Genomic DNA, 11395 nt, shown 5'->3' on the forward strand with positions numbered 1-11395 from the left:
AAACTTTTCTTCTCTCCAACAATCAATTCCACAGTCCACACTTCTAGTGTAGAGGAATAATTGCCTTCAAGTATATATTAACAACATTTGGTGGCCTATGTCTATTCCGAGGGAAGCTCCTGATACCACTTGATGAACTTAATCATTCTTCAGGTAGATATAACATATCTATGCATGCATGCATTCTCACTTCTTTTGTTTCTCCTCATGTCATTCTTCTTTCTTATTTTGTTTGACGAAAACAGTACGGTTCTTTCATATATTATCTCGATGTCTTTCCTATTTCGCACGCAAACATCCTATTTTCAATATACGTGTGTTAATCAAGTTCAAACATAAAATCATATGTAATATGTATCTATCAAAATGGACGTCCATGTTCTTTTAAAAACTAAAAACTATTTATTATTAATATTTTACTAAATTTCACTGCAAGTCTAATTTTTTACTATATAAATTTTGTAAAATTTTAATACACTTTAGTTATGCTTATTTCTAATTATATATCATGCATATGTATGGAGTTACAAGATATATATATATATATATATATATATATATATATATATATATATATATATATATATATATATATATAATTCAATTATATCTCAAATTAGAGTCTAATTTTATGTCATTATTTGTCCTATCTAATTTTCTTAATTTTTGTGCAACTATTTACTACACTACAAAAATTGAGGAGTCAAATTTAATTTTTTTGGTGCTAAATGAGATATTAAATGAGAAAACCATAGAATCAAAATTAATAAACCATTAAAAAAATTACCATTATTGATTTATTGTTTTTATAGTATTATTATTAGGGTCCAGTTAACAAGTACCTTTAAGACATTTGTTAATGAACTATTTTATGAATATTTTGATACTATTTTTATGGGAAATACAAAAAGTTATCAAAAAATCAATTACTTTTTTTCTTTTTCATAGAATATTTTTTAAACCAATACTTTAAGAGCATTCGCTAATTTTTCCCTTCTTATTATTATTATACAAATAGGGACAAACTAAAATTGAGAATTTCACAAATAACAATTTAATTGATTTTATTATTTTTTTCAAATAAACTTATTTTTATTTTATTACTATTTTATAATTTCAAATATATAAACACTATATATTATATATGAACTCGGTAAAATTTTAATATGCATTTAGTTATGTTTATTTGTAAATGTATGGAGTTACAATCTAACTCCATTTTATTTTGAGATATAATTTTGACAATATTTATAATTGAAATTTCTCTTTCATAATTCTAGTAGAAATTGAATAAGCATAAGTACAACAACTCTAAAAGTAAATTGTTATGAAATTAATTTTTTTGGTCCTTACTAGTTTTATAATTTCTTGATGTCCAAATGTCATATTAGTATATGCTCATAACTTTTCCTCAAAAAAAAAAGAAAAAAGAAGAAGTTTATGCTCATAACTACGAATTACCATTTTCAACAGTAGTTTTTCATAACTTTAAGTGTTACGGATAATACTTTTTTTTTTTTTTCAGCAAACAAACACCATCAATTCTAGATAAATACATGTGCCTCTCAAGGATGCAGAGTTAAGCTAAGAATAAGCGAATATACTGAATTTTCACTAAATTGATGTTTTAATTCTTAAAATTAAAAATTAATTGAAGCATAGAAAATATGTAATTGATAATGATGTTCAATTGGAATGATGACCAAAATTTCTAAATATTGGGGTGCAAGTTTTTCAATTTTAGGGTTAAGTATGATTTTTTAACCTCAAAATTTCAATTTTTTTGTGTTGATATACTAAAATTTCTAAATTTCCTCTTAGTCTGTACGTAGTTTCACCTTTGTGTTGATAGACCAAAATCTGTAACGCTTCCTATTAAAAAATAAATTAATAATTCTATAATGCTTGGGTCTGATGTTCAAACCAATAGCCTGAAGGGTGAGACTAGATGGATCTTTATTTACCCGATAAGATTTTGTATCAAAACCATAAGTACTATTTAGTTTGAGTAATATTAGAAATATACTTTATTTTTCATAAAAAAAGGAAAAAAAAGATTAGTCCATATAGAAGTAATGATCCATCACTTATATAGTCTATCACTCTGAGTTATGATAAAAATTGTGTTATGATAGGGGAACTGCTTTATCAATATGTGTTTGTTTTGAACATGCATGAGAGGATTTCTTTTTACAAAAAGAGAATAAAAAATTATTTAAAAAATAGATTTAGGGATAAAATATATTCTTTTCATTTCAAGATAAACTAAAATTTTAAAATGATTCAATAACAAAGGAAAATTTTAAATTACTTTAATCGTCCTAAAATTTCATTTACTTTGTATTATGGTTCCGGTTACATGATTTTGATAATTATAAAAAAAAAAAAAAAAAAATGCCATGGGCATAGATATTTTTCACAACTATTTTGACAACTACAACCTTCTAATATGGATAAATTGTTTATTTCCACATGAATTCACCACTTCATTATCTCTTATTCACAAATTTGACATCTCAGTTATTGTAAAAAATTTTGTTTATGAAAAATTAATTTTCCGATTAAGACTCAAACCTAATAATTAAGCACATGCCCTAAAACACGAATACTATTCTCAAAATATTGGATTCTGTCTCAACTGAGATCTATTAATGCTTTTGTTTCAATAATAAGTTGATCTTGCCTCTTCAAGAGATGAGATTCAGGTGGACCATTTTTTTAAAAATCCCACATTGACGGCAACCAGATTAGCCGATTCACATGAAACTTGTATCTTCAAAATATGAGTTTCATGCTCAACCTCGAAGAGATGAGTATTTTTTAAATTGTTTTTAAAAAGGTAGTTTTCAATTAACTTTCAAACAATGCTATTTTGATAAATAATTCTCCAAAGAATATTATTATGCAAAAAAGTCATGAGAGTCTTACACCCAATTAAGAAAAGAAAAAATTCTGGTTGGCCAAAATTACAAACAACTATAATCATAGGGTTTGTCCTATTTGATAAACATAAGAATTATCTCTTTGTGCTTGTCGAGCTAATTTGGCTTATGTAAAGAACTTGTAGATAGATTTCGTCATGCATCACACTATTTAAATGTAATATGGAATCTTCCTTTTCAGGTACGCAAAAGCTAATTGATAAGTTGCAATGGCAGCAAATGATGTCAATTCTAGCGATGGTAAATGTTTTACTTTCCCATCGTTTAATAGTGTAGGCATTCTCAGACTAAGATATCACCAAAGTCAGCCATCATTATTTTTATTTTTTTGAAGAATGCATTCTCAGATTAAGATCAATTTTCAATTCAGACTCTGTTTATCTATATCTTGATAATTCAATGAGAGATTGAGTAATGTCTTATTTTCGTTGGAACATCTTAGTTGAGCTACAAAATTTTAGACCAGTACAATAAAATCCTATTTCTTGTTATAAGTGTTTTATAATCTCATTATATATTCTACCGATTTCAACTTATCATGCACAATTTCTTTTTTTTCAATATAAAATAAGTAAAGCTTATAAAAAAAAAAAAAAAATGACATTGAATAGTATAGTTGGAGTACAAAATGGAACATTAAGAATATGAGAGAAGATTTTTATTCTATAAAATTCTTTGCACTATGATTGTTACTAATTAGCAACATTTTCTTTTTACACATGAAGTCAATGGGGAGTGTGGGAGGCTTTACCTGGCTGCGCTGAAAGGTAATTGGAATTCTATTGAGGACATGACAAACATTCAAAGACCTATTAGTAGGAAAGAAGAAACCACTCTTCATATTGCTGCTGCAGCAAACCAGGAAGACTTTGTGAAGAAATTATTGAATTGGATGACATCTAATAGCTGCAACCTAAGAGATGTAAACAAAGCTGGGAACACTGCCTTGACCTACGCTGCTGCAGCTGGAAATGTGAAAATTGCCGAGGTGATGCTAGAGAACGATCGTGGGCTGCCAAACGAAGGTAGCGGGGTCAAACCACTCGTTATGGCTGCTTCGTTAGGACACAGTCAAATGGTGGAACTTCTTTATAGTAAGACTATGATAGATACTAGTGAGCAGGTTGATATATTTATCAATTGTGTTAGAAAAGACATATACGGTAAGCATAAGTTATTATAATGTTTCCTGTCTTTTATTTATTTATTTTTTGGTTTTCATACTTTGATTTTGATTTTTGTTTTTTTGATAATTTGATAGTTACAATAGGAAAAAAATAGGAGTATGAACCCTGAATGTCTTGGAATTATGTGAAGATGACGTCAATTAGTTAAACTAGTCATGATTTTATTAATTAATTTTGTCATTCTAAAATTGATTTGAAGTTCAAAACATTATCATGGCTTAATCATTTTCTAAAATAAAATATTTCTTTACAAATAAGGACAAGTTATACAATTCACTCATTTTCTAAATGAGGTATCAAAGTATTGACGAAACAAAAGTTTCTTGTTATGATCAATATTCATAACAAGAAACAAAATTTACATCCAATCCACTCTAAATATTGTATATAAGATTCTTCGTCTCTTGTTATGATCAATATTCATGGCTCTCTAGTCTCTAAACAAAAGTTCCAAGGCTTGGCTGACACTAGTAAGGGCAAAACTAGAGTATGAGGGGGAAATGTTGCCAAGAGGAACTGTTGCTTGTCTTTTTCATATGATTATCAGATTATAGAATTCCGTCCATGAATACTTTTGCTTGAAATTTTTGTTTTTCGTTTAAAATAATGCAGGTGTAGCCTTGAAAATGCTGAATGACAACTCCAATTTAGCCACTGCTACAAACTCAGATGGAGAGACCGCATTGCATGTGTTAGCTCGCAAGCCTTCTGCATTTGTTAATGAAAGTCAGCTGGGAGTTTTGAGGAGACACATCAATATTTCATGTGAGTTATTTTGACTTTGATTTTATTTATTTATTTAATAAAATTTGATAGTTACAATGGAGAAATTGGGATTTAAATACTAGATATTCTGAAAATACCAGAAGGTGCTAACTAAATAAGTTACAAGGTAATATATTCCTTAATCATGCAATATGACATAAAAAGACAAATGAGTTAAATACTCTTGTATATGGAAAATTGTAGATTCGTTGATTGATTTTAACATAATTAAATGTTATTGATTATAGATTTCAATTGCATTTTAATTAATAACATAAACAAATCTTAAAAATAAAGCAATAAGGCATAAAAAAAAATGACACAGTCACACAAGTGATATGTTGTCAAAGTAGGAACTTAATGGCCACATCGGATAAATAAATAAATAAAAGGACTATGGGAGTAGACCCTAAATCCAAGGAAAAATTCAAAATTAGAATCAAAATCTTACAATTGAAATATACTCATATTTCTAATTGCTACCCAGGAGTACTTATAACGTGACTTCACAATCTGTTTATGTTGCTTGGACTCTTTTAATAAAAAATTCTCTACACAAACTATGCCTTGGTACTTCAAGGATCAAATATACTCATATCCCTTTCTTGAGCTGAATCTTAGATATTGGTTTTGTACTTTGATTTTAGAAAATACAACTCAAATAAAACATACATCTCATAAAATTAGCCAACTTTAAACCTAACAATCTCCCAACTTGGAAATTCCATGACAAAACCCAACTTAACAATAATTCAAGTTTACAGAATAAATTACTAAAACAATACAATGATATATATCTAAAAAAAACTAGTTGATCTGAGAAACTATAGAAAGAACTAGGACAACTAAGATGGTTGACTGTGAAGGTGGGGAGGTATAGGTTATAAAATGTTTAGAGATAGAATGCATTCCTTTCAAATTGAGTCAAGAAGCTCAAGACTTTTAATAACTCATCAGCCAAAAGCACATGGTCTTGAGGCTTAGGTTGAAGCAAATTGGACACTTGCATTTTGAAGATGAAACTTGAAATAATTTGGATGAGTGTGTCCATAATCACCATAATGGTGATAGACATGAAATAAACTTTGAACCATTAAGCTTCCTAGAGGGAATTCTAGATATATATGCAGACCAAGACCTAAGCTTAGAAAATTTTGGTCTAATATGCCAACAACACCATAACAGTGACAAGGACAAACTAAAATATTTCTTGTAGCCTAGGAGGGGGTCTAGACATGGGTTTTGAAACTTGAATTTCACTTATGGTCTTTTACCCTTGTTTATCCTAGCTATATACATTAGTCTTATACTTCTGTTTATGATTCCTCTTGAGCGGAGCAGTATGTATATATACAACTTTCTGTCTTTAGAGTTAGGCCCTTTGTCAAGCTTGACACTAGTTACTATTTCAAATTTAACTAGTTTCCCACCCAAGCTCTTATTCTTGTTCACTTGAGAGGCAAATTGATTTTTACAAATATCAATCAATTTATTGGTTTCGTCCAATTTTACAATCACTCCTTTTTAAAGTTTGACCCTATTTAATTTTTCTTGAGATTTATTAGCACTTTTTTGATATTTAACACAATCCCCAAGAAATTACTATATGCCATTAAAAGGCCACCATCTTCATTAGAAACATCTTGAATTAAGTTGTCATGCATGTTGAAGTATTTTATGCCTCTGAAGCTTATCAGCAAAAAGTAGAGATCAAGGATCACACTTAAGTCATTAATCCTACACAAAGTAAAGTTGTTCTAATACCAATTGAAAAGAAACATTTAGACCCTTTGATTAACTACGCAATTAAACAAATTAATCTAATTAAGGGTGTGCTTGTATAAGTTGTTAGAATCTACCATGTTTTGAGTTTAAAATGAGTTTTTTTGTAAAAAAAAAATATAAAAAAAAAAATTAAAAGCTATGGTTGCAATGTAGAGTTTTGGGTTTTAAAAATGCTATTTCAGTCTCTCAAAACGCCTAACCAAACAAACCCTAATAATCATGTGATAGTTTTTAACAAGTTAAAACACCACAAGCTAGTAAGTATGTCACCAATATCATAGCTAGCAATAAATACTGAAGTAAATGACACAACTATATGATGACAAAATGGAAAATGATGGACCATAGTTCAAGAAAAAATCACTATGAGGGTTAACCCTAATCTCAAGAATGAATCCCCTAATAGAATTAAAGTTATACAACATGAGACAAGTTAATTATGGGTGCAAGGGAGTATGCCTCAGCCTTTTGGAGTGGACTATGGCGGAGGATGAAAAACGGAGTCACCACCTAAATTAAGTCTAGGAATCATATTGGGTCTTTTGGGCCAATCACTTACATGCACAAGTCTACATACTAAATTATGGGTTCGGAGTTTGGGTATGGCTTGAGAATGTATTAGGCATCCAAGACCACTTGGCTTGTGAGTCGGCCTCCATTATGTGTTGTTAGGCCATAATCAAATAAAGAAGTTATTAAAAGAGCCCTAATCCTTAACCTAAATATACATCATGAACTTAAATAAAATAAAACACACATGTTAAAGATCACTATATTGAAGGAACCAAATAAAACATAGTCAAACAAATATATTAAAAAAGGAAAAGATAACAAATAAATAAAACACACAAGAAAAAAAAATCAAATAAACCAAACATGTAAAAAATACTAAAACAAACATGGAAAATAATTAAACACAATTAATTAACCTAAACAAAGTCAAACAGAATCAAAGAAAATGTAAAAAAAATGATTAAAATAATAAAAACAGAATTTTGCCATAATCTGGATTTGGGGTGTGTACGCATACTCAACTATGCATACTCATCCTTTAGCATAGATTTGAAAAATCACATTTTTATAGTTTTAATCAAACAAAGATATAACATGTGAGATCAAATAAACATGTTAGAAACCCTAAACACTAAACCAACATAAAGAAAACAAAACAAAGCATCAACATAAACAAAACAAAACAAATAATCTACATAAACAAATAATCAAGAAACAAATCAATAAGTAGTAAACTACATTAAATAAACAAGCATGTTAAACTTTACATAAAACTAAAATAATAAATCAAGAACAACCAAAATAGATTATAAACAACCTAAAATCATATTAACACATATCAAAAGAATTAAAATCAACAAACAAATCAAATAAAACAAATAGAGAAACTACATTAAGAAACTCATGTGAATCCTATTAAACAAAGAAGAAGTTCATAAGAACACTCACCTTGCTTAAGATTATAAGTTTAAAGTTTGTTTAATCGACCCCTCAGCGCTTACAACACAAATATTAGATTGATAGAACAAAGGAATTAAAGAAAACAATAATTTTTAGGAATCACAACTCAAGAACAAAGTTTATTTTTTTTGAGAAACTAAAGAGAGATTTTGAGAAATAAAATTAGAACATTAGTTTCTACCATAGAACTAACTAAAGAGAGATTTTTAATTTGTAAAAAACGTGCTAAGGGGCTGTCCTAGGGTTTTGAAAAGGGAAAATAGGGTTTTAGAGAAGATGGAGGCCAAAAAATAGTCTCTTTAGCTAGTGTTTTGATGGAGACATAAGATGAGTATTTATATATTTAAACTAGGGTTTTCAAACTTATTTAGAGAGTTTTGGATGTTCCAAAAGGTTTAGGGGCCGGGGCCCATCAAAGAGGGAGGCTTTGGGTCCTAAAAAAATGAAGTTCTGAGGTTCTATAACATAGTGTGTGTATGCATGCTCCCCAAAAAATCATAATTTCGACTACTCAGTTGGTTCAATTTTAAATGGTTATAACTTATTCAATATAAGTCCAAATTAGGCAAAATTTGAGTTCAAATTGAAGCCCAGGATGCCTACTTTCTAATTAAACAAATCTCACTTAAAATTAAGTTGTGGATCAAAACGTATGGTTAAAACAGTGGGCAAGTGTCATTTTTCAGCATCGTATTCAAAGAAACTTGAGCAATTTTAAGTTGTTGTTACTTCCAAACTATTAAAATAACTTCAATTACCTTTTGTAGATATGTCAAACTTATCCTTGGGACCATGGACTTAAGTTTATTAACCAAGTACAAAATAAGGTGTCTACACTAATGACTCTAGACTTTACCCAATAGATAACCTATTGACGTGCTCCCTAAGACGCCCACAACTTGATGATTTTAATTACATAGCAAATGTACTAGGATAGGCTCTGTGGCTTTAGCATTGATTCACATTATGACATCAACAACAAATTAAGTGGATGATAGTTTTGTTTACTCTCTAAGCTCAAGGGTTAGAAGGTGGAGGCTAGGATTTTCTCTATGATTAGCTTTTCAAAGTTTGACCCAACAACCTCAACTAAGTCTTGTATTATAGGCTCTTATATAGGCATTCCACTTATGGTTGAAAAACTCATGGAATTGATTTCATTAAAACATGTCACTTATTTACTTTTAATTTTCGATTGATTGAGCCATTGTCGAACAACAATTTGAGAATCCTCTTTCGATTGATCAAGACATGGCCAAAAGCATGTTGAAGCCTAGATTTTGATAGATCAAGTGGTGATCAAATGACATTCGCAATCCTAAAAATTTGTCTTCTTTGACTTGCATCTTTGACTCTTAATCTTGATAACATTGAATCTGCCAACCTAAAACCTAATAACCATACATAAGGTGTATATATTCCTTGCAAAAAATAGCTATTTCATTACAATGTACTAAGCATGCCATAATACAGGAAACAAATATACTAGTACCACATTATCTCTTTATACAGATCTATTCGATTCTTTAAATAAATTAAATTTCATTGAAATTTGGCATGGTCCCAGGGTTGAAATCAAAACAGGAAAACTCAAAGCATTCCCAAGTCAATAAATTGTTAAAAAAATGTCTTCAGGGTTACAGAGGTGATGTTGAGAATTCAAACGAAACCCCAGTGATTTCATATGTTCTGTTTGAAGCAGCAGAAGTAGGCAACATCGAGTTCTTGGTTAAGCTTATTTGTCTTTGACTTTGATCTATTATCGACAACAATAGACAAAAAAAGCATATTTCATATTGCTGTTGAGAAGCACCATGAAAGCATCTTCAAATTATTTAATGAGATAGGCTCAATTGGAGATCTAATAGTCGATGGACTATTTGAAGATGAAAGCAACATATTGCATTTGGCTGCAAAATTGGCACCTCAAGAGAAGCTCAATGCTATATCAGGAGCAGCTCTTCAAATGCAACAAGAACTGTTATGGTTCAAGGTACTGATTCATGTACTTTGTGTAGTAATTGTTGAACCATTTAATAGAATGTTCGTCGTTCCAATTTGCACACAAATTTTCTACCTAAAATTTTCAAATTTTTTGGACTGACAAGTCTCTCATGTGGTATTTCCTATGATATGCTATGGAAGGAGGTGGAAAAGGCCGTAAAACCTGCATTCCAAGAAATGAAAAATACGAAAGGGGAAACACCATATGATTTATTTGCGAGTAACCATGAGAACTTAAGGAAGGAGAGAAGTGGATGATGAACACAGCTAAATCATCTATGGTGGTTGCTACACTAATTGGCACTATAGTGTTTAGTGACCAAGCAGTTGATAAATCAAACCTTAGTCCTAAACTTTTTCTGGCCTATTCAATTTCAAGTGCAATAGCATTATTTGGTTCATCAACATCCCTAATAATGTTTTTATCCATTCTTATCTCGCGTTATTCATACGAAGACTTTGTTGTATGGTTACCTATTAGGTTGATGATTGGAGTCACTTCACTTTTCATCTCAATTGCCGCCATGATGGTCGTATTTTCTACATCCTTTTGGTTGAGGAATATTAATCATCAAGAATTGTCATCGATTTTTGTTGTCATTGGTCTATTTGCTGGTGTACCAATCTTATACGTGTTGCTCAAGTATCGCCTATTAGTTGATATACTTCGATCTACCTTCTTTCAGTTTCAGCCACAACAACATCTACTTTTGAAGGCGTCTTATGCCCCACTGTGTAGTGGGAATCCAACACCCGCTGCATAAAGCTAGCATGCAACATTGCTATTGTTAAGTTTTTAGCAATGGTTAGTCATGATTCGACCAGTTAATCTTTTGTTTCTTTCCATTCTACTTATGTGTAAAATGAGTATGTATAAATTCTTCCCATTCTACTTCTGTGTAAAATGAGTATGTATAAATTTGTACCACTACGCTAGATGTTGTCAAACACATCTTATCTTCTATATTTATTATTACTAGTTTTTTTTTTCATCTTTTTAATTATTGTTTTGCATATTTATCTACAGTATTAACTTGTACTAGTTTTGAAGCTGCACAATAGTAAACAAACATCAAGAGCCTTATGGTTATGGTTTAGTTGCTCTCCACAGATTTCCCCATGCGGAGAACTTGGATTCGAACCCCTCTCTCTTGTAAACAAACATCAAGAACTTTTTTACATTGTAAGTGTAAAAAAGAAGAAAAAATAAAGGAGAATTTTTTTTTGGAAAATTAAAGA

At 30.0% G+C, this 11395-nt stretch overlaps 1 protein-coding gene across 1 annotated transcript; it reads left to right on the forward strand.

Annotated features, from left to right (window-relative positions):
* Nucleotides 1–11076, forward strand: LOC142630373 (uncharacterized). Its single transcript, XM_075804364.1, has 6 exons — nt 1–153; nt 3124–3182; nt 3668–4105; nt 4742–4894; nt 9720–10145; nt 10298–11076. The coding sequence occupies exons 2-5, from the start codon at nt 3152–3154 to the stop codon at nt 9899–9901; spliced, it is 804 nt and encodes a 267-aa protein (XP_075660479.1). The 5' UTR covers nt 1–153; nt 3124–3151; the 3' UTR covers nt 9902–10145; nt 10298–11076.
* The last annotated feature ends 319 nt before the right edge of the window (nt 11077–11395 follow it).

This window comes from Castanea sativa, chromosome 1 (assembly GCF_040712315.1).
Source record: "Castanea sativa cultivar Marrone di Chiusa Pesio chromosome 1, ASM4071231v1".
NCBI classification, from domain to species: Eukaryota; Viridiplantae; Streptophyta; class Magnoliopsida; order Fagales; family Fagaceae; genus Castanea; species Castanea sativa.

Coding starts and splice junctions, on each gene's coding strand:
- LOC142630373 (XM_075804364.1), top strand. CDS start 3,152: ATGGCAGCAAATGATGTCAATTCTAGCGATG. Junction 3,183..3,667: donor TGATGTCAATTCTAGCGATG/GTAAATGTTTTA, acceptor TTACACATGAAG/TCAATGGGGAGTGTGGGAGG. Junction 4,106..4,741: donor TGTTAGAAAAGACATATACG/GTAAGCATAAGT, acceptor AAAATAATGCAG/GTGTAGCCTTGAAAATGCTG.